Source organism: Haliotis rufescens, unplaced genomic scaffold (genome assembly GCF_023055435.1).
Source record: "Haliotis rufescens isolate VD_foot unplaced genomic scaffold, xgHalRufe1.0.p SCAF_7, whole genome shotgun sequence".
Lineage (NCBI taxonomy): Eukaryota > Metazoa > Mollusca > Gastropoda > Lepetellida > Haliotidae > Haliotis > Haliotis rufescens.
The window spans coordinates 46,975,171-47,002,983 of NW_025964361.1; the positions used below are offsets into that span (position 1 = coordinate 46,975,171).

At 40.5% G+C, this 27,813-nt stretch overlaps 1 protein-coding gene across 1 annotated transcript in view; it reads left to right on the forward strand.

Moving 5' to 3' along the window:
• Positions 1-27,813, forward strand: part of LOC124143681 (phospholipid-transporting ATPase VA-like) — a 98,957-nt gene that overhangs the window by 47,499 nt on the left and 23,645 nt on the right. The window contains exons 6-19 of the mRNA XM_048387452.1: positions 2,112-2,254; positions 2,897-3,146; positions 4,059-4,120; positions 7,212-7,391; positions 8,975-9,320; positions 10,223-10,384; positions 11,726-11,823; positions 13,220-13,346; positions 14,385-14,488; positions 16,125-16,205; positions 16,918-17,142; positions 18,577-18,631; positions 21,567-21,769; positions 23,057-23,257. Coding sequence (XP_048243409.1) covers positions 2,112-2,254; positions 2,897-3,146; positions 4,059-4,120; positions 7,212-7,391; positions 8,975-9,320; positions 10,223-10,384; positions 11,726-11,823; positions 13,220-13,346; positions 14,385-14,488; positions 16,125-16,205; positions 16,918-17,142; positions 18,577-18,631; positions 21,567-21,769; positions 23,057-23,257 — 2,237 coding nt within the window. The remainder of the gene's footprint in view (positions 1-2,111; positions 2,255-2,896; positions 3,147-4,058; positions 4,121-7,211; positions 7,392-8,974; positions 9,321-10,222; positions 10,385-11,725; positions 11,824-13,219; positions 13,347-14,384; positions 14,489-16,124; positions 16,206-16,917; positions 17,143-18,576; positions 18,632-21,566; positions 21,770-23,056; positions 23,258-27,813) is intronic.

Consider the following 27,813-nt stretch of genomic DNA (forward strand, 5'->3'; position numbering starts at 1 on the left):
GTTTTGCTGGTCCTTGTGTTATGATAATCCCATTAATCATGACTAAAAAGTGTTCAAAACCGCTTTTCTATTGATTGGTTATATGTTAGCCAAACCTGTTAAGTATTTGGTTTCAAATCAACTCATGTATATTCTGTAGAAATTCAATAATGTACTTCCTCTCTGGCATAAGCAGTGCATGGGGTGTCCTCCTTGTCATGTGAGGAGTGAGTGAGTGAGTGAGTGAGTGAGTTGGGTTTAATGCTGCTTTCAACAGTATTCCAGTTATATTGTGGCGTGTCAGCTTAATGTGGGAGGAAAGCCCGAAGTGATGCAGGTCAGGTTTACCACTTCAGTGAAACCCACGAGCACAGGTATGGTGCTGACAAACCTAGAAACATAATTGGGGCGAACCGGGATTCGAACCCACAATCATAGGTTTCTGGCGTGCCCAAGGGACGCAACTCTGCACAGCAAATCGCGGCGCCTTAGACGACTGGGCCACCCGTGCCCCCTGTCATGTAAGGAAACGTACGAGACATCAGTGACTGAGATTAGTCAGTTCAATGTAAAACAACAAGCAACTACACCATAGCTAGATATCTTTGTTCCGACTCGACAGAATCAACTGTACAGCATTGTTCAAGGTGTCATAGCACAATTACAGACGACATCAGCCATTGTTTATAATGTCCCAGCATTGTGATAAACAATTAAAAAATGACATCAGCTGTCGTTTTTGATGTCACACTTTGATTAACAATTAAAAAAAACATCATATATTGTGTATGATGTCTATTTTTTTGTGATGAACAATTCAAAAATGACATCAGCCATTGTTTATGATGTCAAAACATTGTGATCAACAATTCATAATTATGTCATACATCAGGTGCTGAGATCGTATCCTGCGAGAGACCAGGTTGTTATTCAGCCTTGGGACCAACAATGTTGTCACTACCCCTAGTGTATAGTACATTCATTCTGTGCACTCAAAAGAACCAACTCGTCCGACGGCAGATGACCAGATAGTGGAAACACGAATACATACATACACTTGCAACAGGATTATCAAAACATATGGTGTCACCCTGGGCAAGTGACTTAGTTCAAATGTGCCTCTGTTCACCCAGCAGGGAATGGGGACCCGATATGTGAGGTGGATGTAAAAGCCTTCTAGCACCCCTAGGCAGCTTGGGTTGTATTCTCCTAAGGGAGTTGAGAATTATAACTGGAATGCAAACGGATCCACTGGTTGGGAAACAAATAAAACCTCATTTGAGTAGATACTAGTAAGTGGATATGCGGTATATAAATGTATCATATAACAAATAATATTAATCATAATCATGGTACTGCTGCGTTGAAGGGAATGATCAGCTCAGCCAGATGTGCCCTATCTAGGTCACCACTTTTGTAACATGTTTTTCAGTTAGACTCTTGAAACACTTAGAATATATGTGCAAGTGACACTTTAATTTTCCTACCTCGGAAACTTCACACACCTGCTGTATCAATACAGTAAGATTCAAACGTATATCTTGATTAATATATTTGATGTCAAATCCTCCCCAAGACAGTAAACTATGTTCATTATGATCACATTTATAACAAACTAACCGATATAATGAACTTATTTTTTAGTCCCGGCCTTTTGCTGTATATATGCTTTTTACGATCTAAACGTCACGGCATGCACGTTGCTATATAAGTGCAATAATCTTGGACGCGACGTTAAACCCAATTTCACCTCACCTCATTATTAATACATTTCTACAAGTTTATACTTTGTTAGGAAATCCATCTTTGGCTTTTGAATGAGTGAGTCAGTGAATGAGGTTTAATGACACTTTTAGCAATATTCCAGCAATATCCTGGCAGGGGACACCAGAAATTGTACCAATGTGTGGAATTGAACCCATGCAAGCTTTTACCACTTGGCTACCACACCACCACCCCCAGCTTTTGAATAAATAAAAAAGCATATTTTGTGAATGTAACCGGTATGTATTATCATTTGTGTAATTATTCAGTCCCATTGTCCTTTGTTAGAATATCATGTAATGTGCGAACGGTGAGCCAGAATTCTTGTACACCAGATGGTTACTCTCAGCACTAAGCTTTGTTTCCAGGTAGCGGAATCTGGCTGTCCAACTTCAACGGCCTGACAGATAACACCAACTATGTGCCCTTCATCCCCTTCGGTGACCTTGACAAGTTCAGCCCCGTCTACCAGGGATTCATTGTCTTCTGGACCTACATCATCATTTTTCAGGTAATTAGTCCTGTAGAGCACTTGAAATGTTCTTGTTCAGCCATGCCCTTTAAGAACCCTAATGTCTTAGATCACTCTACAGTCCTATCTTCTATAGTTAGAGATTGCCTAGATCTCCCAAGAGCCCTGTCCAGTAGAGTTGGACATGAGAGCTTTGCTGTCCTAGATCTCCCAAGAGCCCTGTCCAGTAGAGTTGGACATGAGAGCTTTGCTGTCCTAGATCTCCCAAGAGCCCTGTACAGTAGTGTTAGACATGAGAGCTTTGCTGTCCTAGATCTCCCAAGAGCCCTGTCCAGTAGAGTTGGACATGAGATCTTTGCTGTCCTAGATCTCCCAAGAGCCCTGTACAGTAGTGTTAGACATGAGAGCTTTGCTGTCCTAGATCTCCCAAGAGCCCTGTCCAGTAGTGTTAGATATGAGAGCCTTACTGCCCTAGATCTCCCAAGAGCCCTGTACAGTAGTGTTAGACATGAGAGCCTTGCTGCCCTAGATCTCCCAAGGGAATTATCCAGTAGAGATACTTTTAAGATTACAGACACAGACACAATTCTCCTGAAGTTACATGTTACCCCTCGTCACATGCCACGTTGGGGACAGCATTCTGAAATGGATCAATGATTAACGATAGAACTCCTGTTACAGACGGTGATCCCACTTCCCATGTACGTCTCCCTGGAGCTGGTGAAGATTGCCCAGGTGTACTTCATCAACAATGACAAGGATGTGTACCATGAACTCTCTAACAAACGCCTGGAGTGTCGAGCCCTGAACATCACCGAGGACCTGGGACAAATAGAGTACATCTTCTCCGACAAGACGGGCACGTTGACGGAGAACCTCATGGAGTTTAAGACTTGCACGATTGGGGGAGTTGACTATCCTCATATGCCAGGTGAGCTTCCTTCTTCCATGGATGTCATCAGGAAATTAATATTACTGTATAGCTTAAAGACACCTATATTCCAAGATATAAGATAGCTACGCTATGAATCACTAAGGACAATGAAGAACGAATCAAATATGCGCTCGCAACTTGATGACGTCATATATTGGACAACGTTTTTTTTGAGAGGGAAGTGTCTTGTAAGTTGTTCACCATAGATGTAGCTGGGCTACGCAGATAAAATGCAGTGGCCGAACGATCGCATCCAAAGGTGGGAGAGATATGACAATCTGTATAAGGTACAGATAATCAATGTGAGGATTGTGAGAATTAGCGGGAAATACAAAAAAAATGGACTTGTCCGACATTTCCAAGGTGGGATTCTATTCAGGGAGTCATCATTATTCAAATTTTGGTAAATATTATTAAAGCTTGTACATTTGATCAACATCTTTAAAGAGGCTTTACATAACGTTGATATCTCATGTAAGAAATAAACAACGAGTGGTTGTTGTTTATCGTACAATAAACAACTCCCACTCGTCGTTTATTTCTTAAATAAAGTTATGACCTGAAATCATCCAAAGACTCAAGGTGAGCTGCAGAACCTGTTGATTCCTTTTGTTAATGTGATCTCTATGTAAGGTGGTAAAATATCTTTTGTTCACATATTTTATTTGAATAATTTCAATGTGATATTTTGTATTGTGTGAAGAGTGCCAGTTTAGGATCACAAGAACACTTGTCAAAAAGCCAGTATAAGAAAATGGTATAAATGGGGATTGGCAGGTGGAGAAATGAAAACATGTGGGTGGGGAATAGTTTAACCAGGGTATTTTGGAAAAAGGGGTTACCTTTTGGGGATTGACATTATATTTTGAAAAAAATGATAATGCAAATTTTGTATTATTTTTTGTGCAGGTGATCAGGAAAGTGACTTTGGCAGCCGGATGTCCATTGCCTCAATGAGCAGAAGCAGCTCGGTGAGTGAAAAAATAGTTTATTATGTAGTGTTAAAATATCCATTACTGAGTGATACAAGGTCTCCAATTAGTTGTTATGTAAAACAATCTACTCATTTTAACGATTGATCTTTGTGGGTGCAGACAGGGAGCTAATTGTATGTACACTGATATCACTAAGGAACTCGAAACACCACATTGATTCTCTGAAAAACAGTTATTTAGCATCCCATGATGAATTTTATGAATGTTTAGGGCTTTGACCACGTGTTTCACATTCATCTAGGCCTAATGAAAATGTCAACAAAAAAACACATCATGGCTTGACAGATTAACTAAAGTATGATGTAAGAATTGTGTGGTAACAAATCCATTTTTGCATCATTGCTTCATTGTCATGGCGACAGAAGTACTTTTTGTGGCTTCAATTGGTGAGCTTCATTAACTTGGTAATATTTTTTAAATAAACCTGTATCAAAACTCTATCAATTCCAATTTATACCATCCATCACATAAAGATATGATTATGAGTACAATTTGAACCGAAAATAATCACAGAGATGCCTGGCATCAACATATTTTTATCTAGCTGAACGATGAACATTGGGCCTGCATTCACCTCTCCAGGGAGTATAGATCCATGCAGAAAATACAATAACAAAAGTTATTGGATTTAGATTAAATGAGTAGAAATCCTTATACATCAAGTTTATTTTTTTAAAGAGTTGGATGGCAAATGCATATAAAGCTAGGGTTTTCAGATTGATTTTGGAGTTGCAATGTGATCAATTTAGCTAAAACTTATTACCCTAAATGTTTCTGTCAGAGCATACACTAGATATTCCAGTCAGACTCAGCAGCCTGCGTGTGATGAATTATTATGTACCGCATCGCTCCACACCTGGTTAGAATATTCAAACATATGCTGAGTTGGCAAATTTGGAGTGGCAGTGAACAAAATCTAACCTGTGTGTTTGTGTTAGGGATCATTGTGTCACACATATCATCCTAAATTATCAAAGCAAAATGATAGAGTTTCGCCTGATCCAGGGTCCTGCATTTGCTGTGACTTATTCATCACTTGATATACTGTATTCGACGTAATAAGAGCCCAGGGCGCTCTCAAAATAAGAAATAGGGGGCTCTTATTAGAACATCATTTTGGTGAGAAAAAAAACCAGAGTTGAAACATAAATTTTGTGGTTTATGCTTACAGCCTGAAATGTTTATGTACGACAGATATATTTTTCCAGAATTTAATTGCCCATTATCAAGGGTGCATATAACACATGAGTACGTATTATACGCGAATAAATAAGTCTTGTGTACATTGATCAATCGGAAGAGGTGCTTATTGGGATTGTTCTCTAGCCAATATATTAGCAAATATTTCCGTGGGCGCTTATAAGAGCGGGGCGCTTATTACGTCGAATACGGTACTCTTAATTATCTTTTCAGTGTATCATATTTGATGCCAAATTTTTTTTATCAGTTAGTACTAGTTCCGCCTACACATCCAAAGTGTTTTCATAATAACAGTTTCAATTAAAGAATTATAATTTTGTTAAAGAAATGTAGAGAGAGAGAGAGAGAGAGAGAGAGAGAGAGAGAGAGAGACTAGGCATGAAAGAACTTCCAAAAGAATTTATTTATTTATTTATTTATTTATTTATTTATTTATTTATTTATTTATTTCACAGCCATGGTGCAGGACTAGGTAGAAAGAGCAGCTTCCAAAAGTTTCAATTGTAATAAGACTCTAACTACAAGAAGGAAATAGATGTCATTGGATGATAACAATGCATCCATGTAACGTCATAGTGAGAATGATTCTATGTCAGGCATGACTTTGTACAACAGTGAGATTGTAAATATTGGCCTCTGTTTAGACCTGTGACAGACAAGAGGTGCATCATTGGTCTAAATCCTACAGTCTAAGAGCTGCCTCCATTTGGGCTTTACTCCCACGTGAAGTTGACATGCCATGATATGACTGACATAGTGTTAGAGTGGCATTAGACCCAACTCACTCACTCACACTAAAGATGTTTTCATGAGTTGATGTGATATGAATGATCTAGCAATTACAGCTCATCAAATATGGGTATGACATTTGAAGATATGGTTAACTTGCTAGAAGATGAAATATGGCTATGGTATTTTGTCATGGCTATAGTATTCTGTGGAGTGTTGCGTCCCTTGGGCACACCAAAAACCAATGATCGTGGGTTCGAATCCCTCTTCGCACAGATTATGTGTCTGGGTCTGCTACCACAATACCCAAGCTTGTCTGTTACAAAGTGGTAACCGCCTTTGTTTAGTGGCTAGACCGTCTACCCGGAGAGCGGAAGCATTAAGGGGCTAAAACAATGACTGGTTGGCTCGGAGTCAGTATACTGTGTCTGAGTGGGGTATTCATGTTATAGTGCAGCATGGTATCTCAGTGAGCTAGCACTATAACTCAGCATTAGTCTAGACTAGTACAAGCAGCAATACACGCTCCGGAAAGCGCACACACACACACACTCACACACATGCATGCAATTATCTTGAACGTGACATTAAACCCCATTTCACCCCTCTTCACCACCTTAAGCAAAGAGGTAAACGTCTAAAACCAGATCTCTTTGGCCTGTGCACCATAAAGCTGACATGTAGCGATATGAATGAAATACTGTTCAATGCGACCTGTGAAGATCCGGGGTAGAATAGGTCTTCAGCAACCCATGCTTGCCATAAAAGGCGACGATGCTTGTCGTAAAAGGCAACTAACGGAATTGGGTGGTCAGGCTCGCTGACTTGGTGGATGCATGTCATTGTATCTCAATTGCATCCTTGTTGATGTCAATCACTGGATTGTCAACAACAACCTATACTGGTCGTCAGTGGCAACCTGAAGTATAAGGTGGTCAGGCTCGCTGACTGAGTTGATCGAATAACCTCGTAACCCAAATGCGTGGATCATTGCTCACACTGTCTAATACTGGATTTTCTGGTCGGGTGTCATATAGCTGGAATATTGCTGAGTGCGGTGTTAAACAACAAACAAACAAACTGTTCAAAGCAGCATAAAACCAACTCACTCACTCATTCCATTTCTAACCTGATCCAGATTTACGAGAACCTTCCACTGGAGCCTGCCCTGCAGAGGGAGCTGTCCAACATGTGCCTGCGGAGCCTGGACAGCGTAGAGCTGACGATCCCAGAGCACGTGAAACGTGTGCAGGAGTTTTTCCTGCTGATGGCCGTGTGCAACACGGTCGTGGTCTCTCATCACCCTCACGAGGACATGGTAAGTGTTACTACAGCATTCACCCAAATGTCGTCCCATATCTGTGGTAATGCTGGTCGGTCGGGAAGCCTAGTGGTTAAAGCGTTCGCTCGTCACGCCGAAGACCTGGGTTCCATTCCTGACATGGGTACAATGTGTGAAGCCCATTTCTGGTGTCCCCTGACGTGATATTTCTGGAATATTGCTAAAAGTAGAGTAAATCCAAACTCACTCAATGTAGTAATTCTGTATTTCACCTGTGGGTGAGAAACCCTCCTGGTATCAAACGTGTGAGATCAATTATCAAACGTGTGAGATCAATTAGCTACTCCTTGGTGATGACTTGAGGTCAGATTATGATGGGTTACTTTTCTGATACAGGGTTTTGTACTGGCTTGAAAAAGCCTTGAATTTTAAGGTCCCTCTTGAAAAGCCTTGATTTTTATTGTCAACCTTGAAAAGCCTTGAAAAGCCTTGAAAATCACCAGAAAAGCTTTAAAAGCCTTGAAAAGTCTCGAACTTGTACAAACTTACTATGCTTATTCATCAACAAGTCATCAACACACAAAGATGTTTTAGTGAGATTAATCACTGTGATAAATGTGTGTGCCAAGACCCTGAGGAATTCATGACCGACTTTATTTATGTTTTTGTTGCGTGAAAAAACTAAATATTGTTTGAAAATGTATGATGATTAAACTGCTTTTTACGTCTTACGACTAATATATAGTATTCTGGACTTAACAAAATATTGACAGACTAAGGCCAATGCCATGGCAGTTAAAAAAGACTTGAAATTGACAGTTTGCAGCCTTGAAATAGGCCTTGAATTTTAGTGTTCCATCTTTGTATGAACCTTGTAGATAGTAATTATACCCCTGTTTACGAAGTAAATTGGGGGTATATAGCGTTCCATCTGTCCGTCCTTCCGTCCATCCATCCGTCAGTCTGTCCCACAGAGGGTACTAAGCTTGTGAAATCAACTCCTCCTACAGTTTCCAGAGAATATCCCTGAAACTCTACACACAAGATGTCGACATGTTGATGATACGCATATCGCTCTCCAGTTTCATTTTGACTAATTTTGACAGAGTTACTGCCCCTGTTTTACGGAGCTTCATTTGCCTAATTGTGAGAGAGGTACTAAGCTTGTGAAATCAACTCCTCCTCCAGCTTTTAGAGAATATCCCTGACACTCTACACACAAGATGTCGACATGTTGATGATACGCATATCACAGTCCCGTTTCATTTCGACTAATTTTGACAGAGTTACTGCCCCTGTTTTACGGAGTTTCATGAAATCTACTCCTCCTCCAGTTTCCAGAGAATATCACAATATCTAACTATAACTATAACTATAGTTAGTTTCCTTGTTTAAGGCTTTTGTGGGTGAGCTACATCCTTATGGCATCAGCATTCAGACTGGATTACTCCCAACAAAATGTTCTGCACAATCTGTTTCAAATGCAGTGCCATCTACTGTTGTTATTTCATAGAATACAAAGAAAATATAAACTCGTTAAAAAAATTCATGCGGGGGGTGTTGTGCTCTCAGAGCACTCTTGTTCCAGTTCCTGACCAATGTGCATGTTGTTTCTTCAGATGGATGAGAGCGGTTTTCTCAGTCAACCCGAGTTCCTAAAGCAGGCGTCACAATCCAGGGAGGAGGGTCTCGACCGTTACAACCGTCTCCCCGAGGCAGCCACACCCCCTAGGTCCAACAAGGCGCGGGGAGCGTCACTGGCATCACTCAACAGCGAATCCGACTACCAGTTCACGTCGTCTGACGGCAGCATAGCGGGGTCATCCTCGCAGATGTCGGACAGTTCGTTGCGGACTCGCTACGAGGCAGAGAGTCCAGATGAACTTGCTTTAGTCAAGGCAGCTAGTACATACGGTTGCCGGTTGATACGGCGGTCTCCGGAGAAAGTTACCGTGTGGTTACCAGGTATGTCCAGCACTGGCCGATTGCACAACTTCGGTCAACTCAGTCTTTTGTTAACGGTTTAAATATTTGAGTGTCCTGGCGTGGACTTGTCTGAATTTTTTTCAATAGAGTTTATGGTGACCCTTGTTATCAAAGCTGGCTAGACTGATAGACATTTGATCAGATTTGAGCTTTGTAATATGTCAGTGACAGACTGGGTATTGTCAGGGGCATGTAATAAAATATATTGAGGTGAATGTATCCTATGTACTTGCATATTTGATTTCATTGTGTGGAATATTGTGTTATATTGTTGCTATTTCAACATTAAGCTGCAAACTGTCTTTGCATTATGTGATGTATGGGGTGAGGTAGCTTAGTGGGTGAAGCATTTGCTAACATGTCATGTGTGGTACCTTGATATATAGTGGAACACACACACTCAATCAACCACCCACCAAAGCACTAACTCATTCACTCGCTCACCTACAACACTCACCCCAAGCCAACCAACCCACTCACTCACTCACTCACTCAGCCCCTCACTCACTCACTCACTCACTCACCAAACCACACACACACTCACTCACTCACTCACTCACTCACCCAAAAAACAACCCACCCAACCAACCCACCCAACCACACACACAACCACACACACACTCACTCACTCAGCCCCTCACTCAACCACTCACTCACTCACTCACTCACTCACTCACTCACTCACTCACTCACTCACTCACTCACTCACTCCGCCCCTCACTCACTCACTCACTCACTCAATCAGCCCCTCACTCACTCACCCCCTCACTCACTCACTCACTCACCCAAAACCAACCCACCCAACCACACACTCACTCAATCACTCCCTCCGTGGTATAATCTGACAACAAGTTACCTGTTGTATATGGTCTTGTCTCCAGGGGATGGTGAAGTGGAGTTCGAGGTGCTCAACATTCTTCACTTCGACTCGGTCCGCAAGCGCATGTCTGTGATCATCAAACACCCAGAAACAGAGGAGATAACTCTGTATGTCAAGGGAGCCGACTCCTCTGTCCTCAGTGTACTTGACAGAAGATTCAAAAGTAAGACATTCTTGACAAAAAGGAAAAAATAATACTCTGTTAAACATGTTAAAGGTAGACTATAGTCTGGTGGCTTTTTCCAGCCTAGGTCTGAACTGAGTAAGTAGGCTACAGTCACTTAATTAGGGTAACCATCAACTGCTGGATTGCAAACATCACTTTGGAAACGTAATTCCGTGATATCCTTGCATGACATGTGCCAATATTGCATTGATAATAACAAAAATGATCATACCTCCATGTCAGAAAGAGGAGATCCGATTGGTCCATGTGATCTGGATAAAATACGATGTAACCTGCCTTGGAGGAGAATAAATTTCTCAGCGGGTGAATAAAACCCTTTTGTCCCTGCCACGAGCAAGGCAGGCTGCACGTGGATTTCTGAGAGGCAGAATAAATCCCTTATACCCCGCTTCCAAGCAAAAAGCTGCAAGCTTTTTCAGAATCAATGAAAGTCACGTGACATAGCACAAGATAACCGCCGCTCATTTGAACAGCTGTTTTCTATCAATTTTGAATTTGTTTAAGTTCTTTTAAAATATCATACTAAAAATTTCGGTAAGATAAATTGCATGCAATTGCTAAATTGTAATGAGATATTATAAGTTGTAGCAGGATCACTCGTGGTAAATGGAATTTTACGCATCCCTCGTTAGGTTTTATACCACTCGCCTCCATGCGTCCCTCATTAGGTACAACACCTAACGCGGAATGCATAAGACCCCATCAACCCCTCGTGATCCTCCGACAAGTGGTATAAAACTTACAAGGGACACATTAAACCCCATGTACCCCCGAGTGATCCTGCCACAACTTATGATATCTCATTACATTTTAGCGATTGTGATCTACATCATGCATGTCCAGGGATTATCTAGACCTGCTCAGAGCCTGATATTCAACCTGAAGTGAAAAGCAAATATAAGTAAATATTTGCAAATTTGACTTTAAAACTTCCCAATTCATGTTTATGATTATGATTACAGTAAACTACGGTTATGACTAACTCAAAGGAACCTCTAATTTTAGTTCGTTATAACCATTGTTCGTTATAAGTATATATACAGCATACATAGAGCAAATGCCTGGGACCAAACCAAACAGTTTGTTATATCCGCAAGTTCGTTATGAGCGTGTTCATTATAAACGTAGTTTACTGTATAACTAATGCTATGATTTTGTAGAGGTGAATTGTATTACGCTAAAAGGACTCAGAGGAAGACACTTTAATGCTTAGCCACCAATCTATTGCTAAAATATTGCTGAGTGGGCGTTAAACAACAAACAAACAATATGAATCATATTTATTATTTTCTAATGATGTTATGTTCACTCTGCCAGCGAATGACGGGGAAGAGAAGGCCGTGCGGATGAAGACGGAGGAGCACATCACGGAGTACGCCATGAAGGGACTCCGGACACTCTGCATGGCAAAACGGGTACTTACAGAATGGCATATGTCCTCCATTTTGACTGTCCTAGAAGTGGTCACATGACATGTAGAGAAATGAAATTTTAAGCTTTGGTCTGGCTTATATCTCAGTGACTTCCGTACATATTGTTTTTCTGTTCGAAAAAAGGGTGCTTGATGCAATAAAATGTTTGTTGACAAATTGACTTTCACTTTGTATGAGTTCATTGGAGTATGGAGGTTCATGCTCCAATGAACTCACACAAAGTGAAAGTCAATTCTTATAATTTTTTATCACAATTTCTTACCTCAAAGGATGTAGGCCTAGATCTATACACAATTTTATTTAGTACGTGTGACTTCATGTTTACACTGACAGCCATACAACAACCAGCTGTATCGCAGAATATAATAGTTCCTCAAAAAGAGGTGTGTATGTATGCACATCTTGCTCTTAAAAAACATGTTAAGCAACACATGTATTCAAATAATATCCCCATTAGAGTGGATCTGTTCAGAACTACATGTACTTCAGTAAGTCAGTCACAATGACAGCGCGTCGTCATCAAGGACAAGATGTCAAAATGGCCGACACTATTAACGTGACAGGAAAGATTTCTGAAGTTGTTAATGAAACTGTGACGGTTACATGTTTTAGTCATCATTGATCAATTGGCCGATCATTGAAAGGTGATTAAACATGTGTCAAATAAACACTAAGGTACCCGGTAAATTCATAGATTGCTGTAGACTGTCACTGTCAGCCTAGATATGAATCGAGTCAATACTACTATAGTTTGGATGTGAACTTAGAGGTCAGGTGACCGACCTCTTGTCCAATTAAAAAGCTGTATATCGTGTAAACTTCAAATTAAAAAATAATATTTGTATAAAAGCTTCTATTAATAGACATTCTTATAATGGCTATTTTCTTCAGTAATTTATTTTTTCATAGATGTTCTTATCAAAGTTATGAGTTTGTTGTCAAAATAAAAATAAACTAGCTAAACCAGATCTATTTAAAGGGATATTCTTTAAAACTATGGTTGTTAGGATGAAATATATAATGAGTTATTGCCTGTCTCATGTCATAGCCTAGTGGTTAAAGCGTTTGCTCGTCACGCCGAAGACCCGGTTTCTATTCCCGACATGGGTACAATGTGTGAAGCCCATTTCTGGTGTCCCCCGCCGTGATATTGCTGGAATATTGCTAAAAGCGGCGTAAAACCATACTCACTCACTCACTCAACCTTCAATAAACCCTTCAATCATCTAAGTGGAAATTTCGTAATTTTGAATTGGTGATTTGCTTATATGTCATTAATTTGTCGAGAGCTGAAAAGGGACAAGCCATTCTTGTATTACATTAGCCCAGGACATTTCTATATTTAACTGTTCATATTACTAAGTATTATCTGTGGCAGACATTAAGTCCAGAAGTGTACAAAGAATGGCAGAAGATGCATCAGGAGGCGGAGGCAGCCCTTGAGAACCGGGAGACACAGATAATAGACTCTGCATGTCGGATAGAGGAGGAACTAGATCTCCTGGGTGAGTCAGCCTCAGACATCTTTCCATGAACAAAATATACCTCAGAGGATTAGATCTGTTGTGGCTCTGGCGGCTGGGGACCGCCTTCGTGGTCTAGTGGTAGAGCGTCCGCCTGTAGAGCGGACGGTCCGGGTATCGATCCCCAGCTGCGTCATACCAAAAGACGTTAAAAGATGGTACTTGTTGTTACCCTGTCTGGCGCTCGGCACTAAGGGGCTAAAACAAGGACTGGTCGGCTCGGAGTCAGTATACTGTGTCTGAGTGGGGTATTCATGTTAAACTGCGGCATGGTATCTCAGTGTGCCAGCACTATAAATCGGCATCAGTCCGGACTAGTACAAGCATCCACACACACACACATACAGGTGCATGCATGTCGCTATATAAGTGCAATAATCTTGGATGTGATGTTAAACCCCATTTCACCTCACCTCACCTCTGGCGACTGGGTGTGAAGCAACCCATGCTTGTCATAAGAGGCGACTATGCTTGTCATAAGAGGCGACTATGCTTGTCACAAGAGACGACTATGCTTGTCGTAAGAGGCAACTATGCTTGTCATAAGAGGCAACTATGCTTGTAAGAGGCGACTATGCTTGTCATAAGAGGCGACTATGCTTGTCATAAGAGGCGACTATGCTTGTCACAAGAGACGACTATGCTTGTCGTAAGAGGCAACTATGCTTGTCATAAGAGGCAACTATGCTTGTAAGAGGCGACTATGCTTGTCATAAGAGGCGACTATGCTTGTTGTAAGAGGCAAGTAACAGCATCTGGTGGTCAGGCTCGCTGACTTGGTTGATGTTTGTCATCGTATCCCAATTGCATGGATGGATGCTCATGATGTCAATCACTGGATTATCTGGTCCCGACTCGATTATTTACAGACAGCCTACACATGACTGGAATATTGCAGAGTGCTGTGATAATGATAAAACAAAGAAACACATTATGTAGGTAGGGCATAAGCTTCATGGACCGGAGTAGTTCATGTCAAGTGAACAAAGGGAAATAACTCCTGGTGTTTTATCGGTCCAGGTGCGACTGGTATTGAGGATCGACTCCAGGATGGTGTGCCAGAGACAATAGCTAAACTACGGCAGGCTGGAATCAACATTTGGGTGTTGACAGGAGACAAGCAGGTTTGACATTTTCCTAAGGTCAGGGAGCAGTTATTTTCAGAGTTTGAGACATACACCAAACTCTGCAGTAAACCAAACATATTGCCTTCCTCAAAGAAATGATTTCATTGAGAAAAGCGCATAGCTTTGCACAAGTTGTATAAACGCATTGCAGATCAATTCTTGTAGCATTTACCTTCTGTAGAGATGTTGTTTGTTTTCAGAGTACAAATATAATAACTAGAGCTGTAATTTGAACTTGAAAAAATTAAAAGTTGATTTTGTGCAATGGAAGACTTAGAGATCTGTTAAATCACCTGCCCCTTACTGAAAGAATTAAGGTTTGTATCCAGCTTCCAACTGTTCAACTGCTTCTGGTGTACTTAGCTAGGGGTTTCTACCTCGCAGCCAGGAATAGCCAGGAATAATAAAAAAATGTGGACAACTATGATGGAATGTTATCCTTACAAAAACTTCACAAATGAATTTAGCAATCTTTTGTGTAGACACATGGTACTAAAATGTGTGCTTGATTAAATTGTTTGTTTTGCGAGATGCAGTCAATCAAGATGTTATAATGGTAATGTTTTCCAAAAGGGAAGTCCATTTCAAAGTGTGTAGGCCATGTGTTAAGTTTGTTTGGGTGTCATTTTCAGTATTTGTGAGGTATTACATGTTGATGTTTATGGCTGAGCCCACTTGGGGAGTGTCCATTTGATTTCTGTTGGGGGAATTGGAAGATTTTTTTAAATGAATAGTTTGTTCACAACTATTCCCAAAATGAAAAGGTTTTTGTTGCAGTGAAGAAAATGAATTGTTTCTTATAAAAAATAACCAAATGTCAATTTGTTTGTATTAATGGTAAAAACTAAGAGATTGTTTGATGGTGCTCAGTAAATAAATAGTTTTGTTAGATACGGCTTGGAAAAAAAGTAGATTGTTCTCAAAAGTAATCCCCAACCACCCCATACAAATCAAATTGATGATTCTTTAGATCACAAGCAATTTTACACAACTTAAACTTCAGACAAGCCTAAAACTAGCTTCAGATTAGCTTCTGAATTGTGTGGCTGGCTGGATCATGAATTGCGTGGCTGGCTTGATCGTGAACTGCGTGGCTGGCTTGATCGTGAACTGTGTGGCTGGCTTGATCGTGAACTGTGTGGCTGGCTTGATCGTGAACTGTGTGGCTGGCTTGATCGTGAACTGCGTGGCTGGCTTGATCGTGAACTGTGTGGCTGGCTTGATCGTGAACTGTGTGGCTGGCTTGATCGTGAACTGCGTGGCTGGCTTGATCGTGAACTGTGTGGCTGGCTTGATCGTGAACTGCGTGGCTGGCTTGATCGTGAACTGCGTGGCTGGCTTGATCGTGAACTGCGTGGCTGGCTTGATCGTGAACTGCGTGGCTGGCTTGATCGTGAACTGTGTGGCTGGCTTGATCGTGAACTGCGTGGCTGGCTTGATCGTGAACTGCGTGGCTGGCTTGATCGTGAACTGCGTGGCTGGCTTGATCGTGAACTGCGTGGCTGGCTTGATCGTGAACTGTGTGGCTGGCTTGATCGTGAACTGCGTGGCTGGCTTGATCGTGAACTGTGTGTTGTTCTGTAAGAATCAGTAAATGTATAAGTTTATCTCATATTCCTCTGCATTTTTACAGGAGACGGCTATTGAGATTGCCTATGCCAGCAAATTGTTTCACAAGGAACAGGAACTAGTCACCCTCAACAGCAATACAAAGGTGAGTTTCAGACATGTCCCATTTTAGGGGTTAGGGGTGCATGCATTGGCTAATGTCTGAAGTGCAGCAAATTGTTGTGTTGTCTCCCTTTGCTGTGGCAGGTTCCGCTGGAACTTTGTCAGGTGGTCATCATGCAAAAATTTCAAAATAGAAGCAGCCTGCTGTGTAATAAACATTCAAATTATTTATGGTTTATGGTTGGTCTGTCAGCACCATGGCTGATGTCATAGGTTTCACAAAGCAGGTTATTCTCTTGGGCACAGGGGCGGTCGGGTAGCCTAGTGGTTAAAGCGTTTGCTCGTCACGCCGAGGACCCGGGTTCGATTCCCGACATGGGTACAATGTGTGAAGCCCATTTCTGGTGTCCCCCGCCGTGATATTGCTGGAATATTGCTAAAAGCGGCGTAAAACCTCACTCACTCACTCACTCACTCACTCTTGGGCACAGGTAACACAGTCCTCTAAATTAGTAGAATAAATATCACCTAGCTGGAGGATTACGCTCGTCTTGAGAAGCCCTGATTATCCTAGGTCTGTCAGCACCATGGCTGATGTCATGGGTTTTACAAATCAGGTTATTTCTTTGGCTTTTATCACTAAGAGATTCTGAAACTGAAATACTGTTTCAAGTGCAAGTCCAGCTTATTCAGCTCACACACACACACGTCGCTGTATTCTCCTGTTCATCTGATGTAATGTTTCTGTGTTACAGGAGGAAGCGAAAGACTTGATCGTCCATCATATCGAACAGATCAACCTGAATCGGCCATCACCAACCCGGAACGGCGAAGCACCCAAGGAGAAGGAGTACGCCTTGATCATCGATGGAAAGACACTAGCCTTTGCTTTACATGACAGTGCTTCCAAGAAGGGTTTTCTGAATCTCACCAAGAAGTGCAACTCTGTCGTCTGTTGCCGAGCAACGCCTTTACAAAAGGTTGAAATTGTGATGCCATGTTCTGGTTATCTCCCCCTATCTCCAACATCATGCCATGAATTAATAAGGGGCAGTGGGGTAGCCTAGTGGTTAAAGCGTTCACTCGTCACGCTGAAGACCTGGGTTCGATTCCCCACATGGGTACAATGTGTGACGCCCATTTTTGGTGTCCCCCGCCATGATGTTGCTGGAATATTGCTGAAAGCGGCGTAAAACCAAACTCACCCACCATGAATTAATTATACCCCCAACAAGATGTCGGGGGTATATAGTTATACCAAGGCTCCGTCTGTCCGTCCGTCCGAAAACTTTGTCCGTGCGATTTCTCTTCAACTATTCAGTGGATTCATCTCAAACTTAGTACATATAATCTGTGTCATATGGAGGGGTGCAGTCAAAAGAAAAAAAATTGTTTTTATTAATTTTCCATTTTTTCATGAATTTTTCCAACCCTAACGTCCGTCTGAAAACTTTGTCCGTGTGATTTCTCTTTAACTATTCAGTGGATTCATCTCAAACTTAGTACATATAATCTGTGTCATATGAACGGGTGCAGTCAAAAGAAAAAAAATGTTTTTATTAATTTTCCATTTTTTAATGAATTTTTCAAACCCTAATGTCTGTCCGAAAACTCTCAGATATTGGAGTCTAGAGGGAACCCTTCCTAACCCTATCCTAGCTATTTGATTTGTAACTACTGACACACTAGGCGGGTCGGGGGTATTAGTAAGCCATGCTCACTTTTGCACTTGTTATCTAAGTGTGTTTGTGTATATTTGACAGACTTCAATAGTGCACTTTTATAAATTCACTACGTTTAATGATGGTATATGATGTTTGAACCCCGTGGAGATTCCAGGTTAGAATAGGTCAACAACAACCTATACTGGTCGTCAGTGGCAACCTGAAGTATCAGGTGGTCAGGCTCGCTGACTGAGTAGATTGAATGTCCTCGTAACCCAAAGGCGTGGATCATTGCTCACAGTGTCCATCACTGGATTGTCTGTCCCAGACCCGTTTATTTACAGGTCGGGCGTCATATAGCTGGAGTGTGGCGTTAAACAACAAACAAACAAATAATGATGTTTAATAGTCTTCAGCTATTCAGGAACACGTGGTATTAACAAAATTCTTAGTAACTGTCTGAAATACATTTATCCCAAAATCACATCGTTCCTTTTTAGATTAGTTCAATTAAATCTTTAATTTATAACCATTAGTACTTTGTATCTATGTTCAATATTCTGTTATTCTTCGTTTATAAATATCCAATGGTTTAAATGATTTTGGATTTAAAAAATGCAACAGCTTTAAAGTTTTGTCGTCAGTTGGCAATTTTTCCTTCTTGAATGCAGTGTGTCTGGTATTATAAAGATGTTGATGAAGTTGTTATCCTGTGATGCACGATCTGATCCCTGTCTCTGGTGATTTCAGGGACATGTTGTCAAGCTTGTGAAAGAAGAGTTGAAGAAGCTAACATTAGCCATCGGTATGTTCACCCAGACTCAGATGAGAATTGTCTGCCCAATTCTGAAGATTTCCATGGATTTCGTTACATTTAGGGTCACTTTTGTGACATATAGCCCCCAGTCCACTGGCTAGCTTGCATTGTTTTTTTAAAAAAACCATTCTCATCCCTGTTAGTATGTATTCATTGTCATCATTATTGCCTTGTAAACTTTATATTAGAAATTAATATTACATATGAAATATTTTGAAATTTCATCTTTATTGACTTTATTTCGTTTTTAAAAGTATCTAGGTATTTTATTGAGGTCGATAAGTGTATAAACATTTCTACCAATTGTCTGATGTTAAATATCCCGGAATGGATGATGACGCTCCCTTTACAGTTATCTCCCTTTGTCCAGCTGCAGTGCCATGCACTGTGAGCCTTTCATCAAGACTTATAGTCTGTTAGTCAAATTTCATCCATGTTATCAGTGTTCCCTTTTGGTTTTGAAACTGCAGGTCCTGGTGGACTGGCAATGCTAAAAATTGCTCGTCTCTCTGAAGTAACTTAATAACATCTACACGTCATTCACACAAAGTTCAGTCACAATTTTCTAGGTTTTTTTAGTATTTTGAGACCAAGTCACTACAGATATTTATTTAACATCAAAGCAAAGCAAAATGTTATTTCCTTGCATATTAAATAGACAACAGGAAACCCTGATGGTAACAGACAAACTGACTTTTTTCGAAAAATATACTTATCAGTATATCACCAATGTTTTGTTCAACAACAAAGATCTATAAGGTACTTTATTTGCCAGTCCACAGTCACATGAATTACCGGTCCAAGCCTAATTTTACTGGTAAAAAACTGGTAATTACTGGTAAATGGGAACACTGGTTATGGGATATTCTTAATAACTGTATCATGTATAACTATCATCATTTAGGGGCGGTCGGGTAGCCTAGTGGTTAAAGCGTTCGCTCGTCACGCCGAAGACCCGGGTTCGATTCCCGACATGGGTACAATATGTGAAGCCCATTTCTGGTGTCCCCCGCCGTGATATTGCTGGAATATTGCAAAAAAGCGGCGTAAAACCATACTCACTCACTCACTCACTATCATCATTTGAAAAATATATGGGATTCATGGACAAGTATGTGGGTTTTGGTAAGCATTTTGGCTTGGTAATAAAATGTGAAATCTTCATGGAATTGATTACAAATATTTAAATAGGCCACAAAATTAACATACAGTTAAAGTAATGAGTAAGAATCTGGCAAAATATGTTATTCGTGTGACATGGCATATTCCATATTCTTTAAAGAACTTTGTCCACTTTGACAGTAGAGTAAGGTCCATGTGTCAGTTGAAGGGTGCACAGGATTTTGTGGTCTGAATGGACTTGTAGACAACACACAAGTTGGAGGTTTTATACACACATTCAGCTCATTACATTCTGTACATTCCACTGTGGACACATACTCCTAGTGATAACGACCCGTGAAGACCCGGGGTTGGATAGGTCTTCAGCAACCCATGCTTGATGTAAATGGCGACTATGTGTGTCGTAAGAGGCGACTAACGGGAGCTTGCGACGACGTTCATACAATGTTTGGCCCTCACTCTATGAAGGTTCATACTCCAATGAAATCACACAAAGTGAAAGTCAATTCTTATAATTTTTTTATCACAATTTCTTACCTCAAAGGATGTAGGCCAAGATCTAAACACAATTTTATTTAGTACGTGTGACTTCATGTTTACACTGACAGCCATACAACAACCAGCTATATCGCGGAGTAATATAGTTCCTCAAAAAGAGAGGTGACATGGGCGTATGGAGGCACAATTTGCTCTTCAGAAACATCTTACGCAGCACTTGTGTTCAAATCATATCCTCATTAGATGAAAAAGGTCTGTAAAGAACTACCTGAGTAAGTCAGTCACAATGACAGCGTGTCGTAATATATTTACATCAAGTACAAGATGTCATAATGGCCGACACGATAAACGTGACGGGAGAGAATTCCGAAGTTGTTAATGAACCTGTGGTGGTTACATGTGTTAGTCATCATTGATCAACTGGCCGATCATTGAAAGGTGAATAAAGATGCGTCAAACAGACACCAAGGTAAATTCATAGATTGCTGGAGACGGTCAATGTCAGCCTAGGCACGGATCGAGTCCATACAACGATAGTTTAGATGTGCATTTCATCGTTTGTTCATTAGGATAGGCCGCAGCGAGGATATTCGTGAACAATCATGCAGTCACGCTCTCTGACATTTCTCAATGTATACTGAAATGCTGAGACCAAGAATAAAGGTTCTAAATGATCAGAAAGAACGCTTATGTATGTTTTCGTGCTAGGGAATTCCTAGGGGTTTCCCGAGGAATGTGGAAGTAGTCCGTCAGTGTTTACGTCATTTCAAGAACAGGGTCTCGTGAAAAACGTATGAACGTCAAATTGTGTCGTTCATACACTTATGAACGTCAATTTCGCGATCATGTGACCAACCTCTCGTCCAATGGAAAAGCTGTATATCGTGTAAACTTCAAATTAAAAAATTATAAGCATATGTACAACATATATACAGCAAATGAACAGGTCTTAGAAATAGTTTGTTATATACGTCAGTTTGTTGTAAGCGTGTTCATTATAAATGTAGTTTACTGTAGTCTATATTCCAGTCCTTGGTTTTGCTAATCACATGAACAGGACACGGTATCCTAACATGGCCTCCACTCTTATAGCAGATATTGCAACCATTCTGCATTTCACCTGACCCCAAGTTTCTATTAGCAACAAGCTTCAAATTGAGGGATGTAGACTTCGTATACTTATGGATATGTCACTATATAGGTATACTTTACCATGACAGAAGCCATTTTGTTCTTGAGCTTGGCCTTTGTACTGTGATTCCTGAATGGAGGGGACGATTCAGTTTTCCTTGTCTCTTTGTAGGTGATGGAGCCAATGATGTGAGCATGATCCAGACAGCTGATATTGGTATCGGAATCTCAGGTCAGGAGGGCATGCAAGCCGTCATGTCCTCGGACTTTGCCATTGCAAGGTTCAAGTACCTCGAGAGGCTGCTTCTTGTCCATGGTCATTGGTGCTACGACAGACTGAGTAAATTTGGAGCCTTCATGTTCTACAAAAGTTTGGTAAGTTAGATTTAAATAAAGTAATTTCTTGACATCATTTTGACAAAATAATGAATGGTCCCTTAGATGAGAAACAGGAAGTGGATAGCTAGACAACAGAAGGTGAAACTCAAAGACGTATATATACAAATCTCTATACATCTTTGGTGAAACAAATATTACATCTTTTTTAAGGAGGGTCATGATAAAAGGAGAGAGTATTTATATGTTGAAAATACAATGTATGTATTCTGATGATTCATGGTAAACTTTAACAAATTTGTGTCTTGGCGAAGGTCATGGGGAAAAGGGCAAGCGCTGGAAAGTTGCTCATGGCTCCTGGATGAACAATCTGTCACCCTCCCCGGATAATGAAATAAACCATTTCTCTGTATCAGCACCTGTGTGAGGTTTTTTGGTTAGAATTAATATTGGACCCTAGCAACCTATGCTGGTCAAAACAGGCAACTTATTGGATGGGGTGGTCTTATTTGTTTGATTGCATACCCTGACAGTGTGGATCATTACTTGGGTCATTCAACTGAATATTTTGTCTACTCTGTTATTTAATCATGTATGGCTGCTTGGATGAGTCTATTTTGTAACTGAAGGGGTCAACTTGATGTAACATAAATCACAGGTGCATAAAGTTGTTTTCATAAAACTGAAGGGGAAAGTAGATGCTGTCACATCAGTCAGTAGGTGGTCTCATCCAGACTTGATTATAGCTGGATTTATTGCTGCGTGTGACGTTAAACAACAAACTGACAAATTTGTGACCTTGGGGGAGGTTATGATGAAAACGGCAAGCAGTCAAGGAGAGTCGACCACCAAAATACAGTAAACTACAGTTATAACGAACTCGAGGGGACCACTAATTTTAGTTCGTAATAACCGTAGTTCATTATCAGCATACATACTAAAAACTCATCAGGACTAAAAACTAAGTTCGTTATATCCATAGGTTCATTATAAGCGTGTTCGTTATAAACATAGTTTACTGTAAATACGTTTGGAGAGATTCTTTTATTTTTGTTCTCGGGGCGGTTGGGTAGCCTAGTGGTTAAAGCGTTCGCTCGTCACGCTGAAGACCCGGGTTTGATTCCCGACATGGGTACAATGTGTGAAGCCCATTTCTGGTGTCCCCCACTGTGATATTGCTGGAATATTGCTAAAAGTGGCGTAAAACCATACTCACTCACTATTTTTGTTCTCTCACGGATGAACAATCGCATACCCTCCCAGAGTATCAAATGAATATCCTTGTATCAGTACCACCTGTGTTTCATTGAGGTCCTCCTGTTGCAGATGTCGGTGATGCTGCTGTTCTGGTACCAGTTCTTCAGTGGTTTCTCCGGCTCGCTGATGCTTGACAGTATCTACATGATGCTGCTCCACCTCATCTTCACATCACTTCCTCCCATCGTCAACGGCATCTTTGACAAGGACGTGTCGGCCGAAGTGCTGCTGGAGAAGCCTGAACTTTACAGTGTTGGCCAGAAGGGGGAGGTCAGTATCGAAAGCGCAGGATAGGGGTGTATCTAGACCTGCTTGTGACAGAAGGGGGAGGTCAGTATCGAAAGCGCAGGATCGGGGTGTATCTAGATCTGCTTGTGACAGAAGGGGGAGGTCAGTATCGAAAGCACAGGATCGGGGTGTATCTAGATCTGCTTGTGACAGAAGGGGGAGGTCAGTATCGAAAGCGCAGGATCGGGGTGTATCTAGATCTGCTTGTGACAGAAGGGGGAGGTCAGTATCGAAAGTGCAGGATCGGGGTGTATCTAGATCTGCTTGTGACAGAAGGGGGAGGTCAGTATCGAAAGCGCAGGATCGGGGTGTATCTAGATCTGCTTGTGACAGAAGCGGGAGGTCAGTATCGAAAGCGCAGGATCGGGCTGTATCTAGATCTGCTTGTGACAGAAGGGGGAGGTCAGTATTGAAAGCGCAGGATCGGGGCATATCTAGATCTGCTTGTGACAGAAGGGGGAGGTCAGTATCGGATAGCGCAGGATCGGGGCGTATCTAGACCTGCTTGTGACAGAAGGGGGAGGTCAGTATCGAAAGCGCAGGATCGGGGCATATCTAGATCTGCTTGTGACAGAAGGGGGAGGTCAGTATCGAAAGTGCAGGATCGGGGTGTATCTAGATCTGCTTGTGACAGAAGGGGGAGGTCAGTATCGAAAGCGCAGGATCGGGGTGTATCTAGATCTGCTTGTGACAGAAGGGGGAGGTCAGTATCGAAAGTGCAGGATCGGGGTGTATCTAGATCTGCTTGTGACAGAAGGGGGAGGTCAGTATCGAAAGTGCAGGATCGGGGTGTATCTAGATCTGCTTGTGACAGAAGGGGGAGGTCAGTATCGAAAGTGCAGGATCGGGCTGTATCTAGATCTGCTTGTGACAGAAGGGGGAGGTCAGTATTGAAAGCGCAGGATCGGGGCATATCTAGATCTGCTTGTGACAGAAGGGGGGGGTCAGTATCGAAAGCGCAGGATAGGGGTGTATCTAGACCTGCTTGTGACAGAAGGGGGAGGTCAGTATCGAAAGCGCAGGATCGGGGCATATCTAGATCTGCTTGTGACAGAAGGGGGAGGTCAGTATCAGATATCGCAGGATCGGGGCGTATCTAAACCTGCTTGTGACAGAAGGGGGAGGTCAGTATTGGATAGCGCAGGATCGGGGCTTATCTAGATCTGCTTGTGACAGAAGGGGGAGGTCAGTATTGGATAGCGCAGGATCGGGGCTTATCTAGACCTGCTTGTGACAGTCTTCCAAGGAGCCGCAATACGCTTTGCAGAGTAGCGTCCCTTGGACATGCCAGAAACCTATTATCATGGATTCGAATCCTGGTTCTCCCTGATCTTGTTTCTAAGTTTGTCAGCACCATACCTGTGCTCGTGGATATCACCAAAGTGCTAAACACCTAAGACCTGCATCACTTCGGCCTTTCCTCACAAATTAACCTTTAGCCTCTGAATTGTTTTCACACTTCTTTCCCATTCCCTTCTCGATAAATTTTAGCATAAGTCGCTGAAGAGGTTGGGTGATTTCACACAGTTGGTCTTTCATTAAACATTGGGCAATTGAAGAAATATGTTGTGCATTTATTCCTGACATAAATATATAAAAAAATCATGAAATTTTCAATCAGAGGTTAAGAGCAAAGCAAACATAAAATTTGTAAATTTTCTTGATTGTACCTCAATTAGGTGATTGAATGTGGAATGCGTTTCATATTAGGAACCTGTATAAATGGTTGTATATTTGTTCAAACTGATTCTAATAATCATATCTCCTATTATCTCCTATATCTTAAATTTAACTGAGCTTAAATTCACATTTTTTTTTATTGGCAAACAACAGTGTTTTGATGTATATATTTGATACACAAATATACAATCCTTATATTATGAAATCACAAGATGTATCGCATATTCAATTTGTAATTAGGCAATTTTCCATGCCTTCTGGTCTTCTCTACATGTGTTATTTAGAGACTCTGTATAGCTATGATATCTGATCTGTCCATGCTACTAACATGCCAATAATGTCACAATAAATCCATACACTCTCTATGTATGATATTGAAATGTAAAATATGATGGAAAATGGAATTAAAAAAAATAAAATAAATAGATAATGCTAGCAGATGTACAAAAATCAAACATGGCCCATTTCCCTCAACCTCAGGATAACTAATTGCTATTTTGATATCAACAAAATTTTCATTGCCTTTATGTGTGTAACTTGATGAAAGTTGACAACTTCTGAATCGAAGAGTGTTTTTTTTGTCATTTTCTGTTTAATATTACGAATAAAAACAAAAATAAAGATTTGTGTAAGTGCAAAGGTCACCAGATGTTATGTCAAAGACAGGAGTAGTCTGCTGATAATCTTTCATTACAAAACAATAACAGTAAATTTTGAAATATTTCGTCTGTCACATCCAGAATAAATACAAATCACTACATAGTATCAGTAATCACACTAATAATTAATATGAAATAACAAATGCGACTTTGATAAATTAATTAGCATATTATTAAATCTGTTTGACCTTGTGCGCTCCCGTGACCCGCTAATGGTTGTAGAGTATCAACATGCCACATGCAAGTTGAACCTTTGTTGATATATCTCAGGATCACCAATTGGTGTTGTGGTGAATATGAAGGGGTGTGATTCATGTAACTGTGATGTACATGCTGATGATTTTGTTGTCACAATAATAATTGTGTCCCACGCAAGACGTCAGTAGATATCGTCGATCGGCAATTATCATCCTCCACAACAAGTGCACAAAAATAAGTACTAAATATACGGATAACGGGATCGGGTGGTCAGGCTCGCTGACTTGGTTGTTGCATGTCATCGTATCCCAATTGCGTGGATCGATGCTCATGATATCAATCACTGGATTGTCTGGTCCAGACTCGATTGTTAACAGACAGCCATCAAATCCCTGTAATATTGCTGTGTGTGGCGTTAAACAACAAACAAACAAACTAGATATATATTTTCAGTAGTTTCACATTAAATTTGGTAAATGTATTGATTCTAGCATGATTTCAGAACAATTTATTCCATAAATGAAAATACCTCTATGGTTACGTATTGATGATAGATTTGTTAATTCTTTGCTATTTACAGCTGTTTACATTTCTAGTTATTTTTTTATATGTTAATTTTTCCACAATGAGTATTTGTATAGACGGTAAATATTGATGAATGCGTCAGCGCAGTGTAACTGATACATCTTACCTTTCATTTGAACAGCAATGAATAAATATTTATTTGATGTCATTCTTTAATTTTGGTATTCCATGAATAATAAATATATAACATCAATAACAAATATTAAAAACTCATATTGACATTCCTGTGTATTAAGTTTTTCCAAACAAAATGCTAAAATGTAACTAATAACAGGTTTTTGTCCATCAGTCAATGTGATGTATAAAATATCCAAATAAATGCAGATCATCACCAGCCTTGGATGTGACATCTTTGATCAGTTGATGGGCTTCAGAATATTCAGTCAGCATAGGTCCTTTAGGGTTCCCCATGTTTATTATTAAAGTGTTTAAAACATATAGAGAATCTCACCCGAGTGTCTTTTGATATCAAATATATCAACACGAGTTGATAAAAGTGGAAAAATTCTGAGACTTGCCGAGGATTTTTGCCACTTTTATCAACGAGTGTTGATATATTTGATATCAAAAGGCACTCGGGTGAAAATTTATTTATCATCCAACATCATTCTTTCAACTTTTTCAATTTGTAGGCAGTAATTAGCAGTGTCTTCAGTGTAAAAAGTACTGCAAACAGCTTCAGTAGCAGAGCCATTAGTGATGTCATTTGATTGTGACGTCATGGTAACCAATGACGTCACAATGGTCTGCAAAGCATTGTGATGTAATTTCATTGCAGCGTTATCTACAGTGGAGATATCGCTTGATCTCATCCAAGCCATATCTCCTGTGGGAGCCAGTTTTGGATGATAAATCATTTTAATCACTTAAATCCTACCAGAAATCAAGAAAAAAACAATCACAGGTAAAGTTTCAAAACGCATGCTAATTTCAATCACATGGCATTCGCAGGGCGGGGCCTGACCAACAATGTCCTAAAAATCAAAATATCGAAGGGACTTTGAAATGACAACAAAACACAAACTATATGGGTATATGCTCTGCAAAAAAGAAACGTAAAAGTGATTTTAGATGTATATTTTATTAGAGGTGTCACGATAAATCGAAATATCGATATATTGTTATTGGTAAGCACTTAAAGTCAATAAACCGATTGTTAAATCAGTTTCCGATCAATAGTATCAATTTCAGTTAGGAATATGGGTAGTTTCGATTGTATTTACCATATCAATAAAATACATGCAATGCTGTTCAAATTTGTTTTTCTTTTGATCATGAGTGGTAGTAATTTACACATGGTAATGTGGAAGTTTCTTTTTCCTAAATTATTAGGGTAAAGAAAAACAAGTCAGTCATATCTAAAACTTTACTTTTTATTTGGAAACTTCAGTTCCAAGGTTACATTCAACTCTAAAA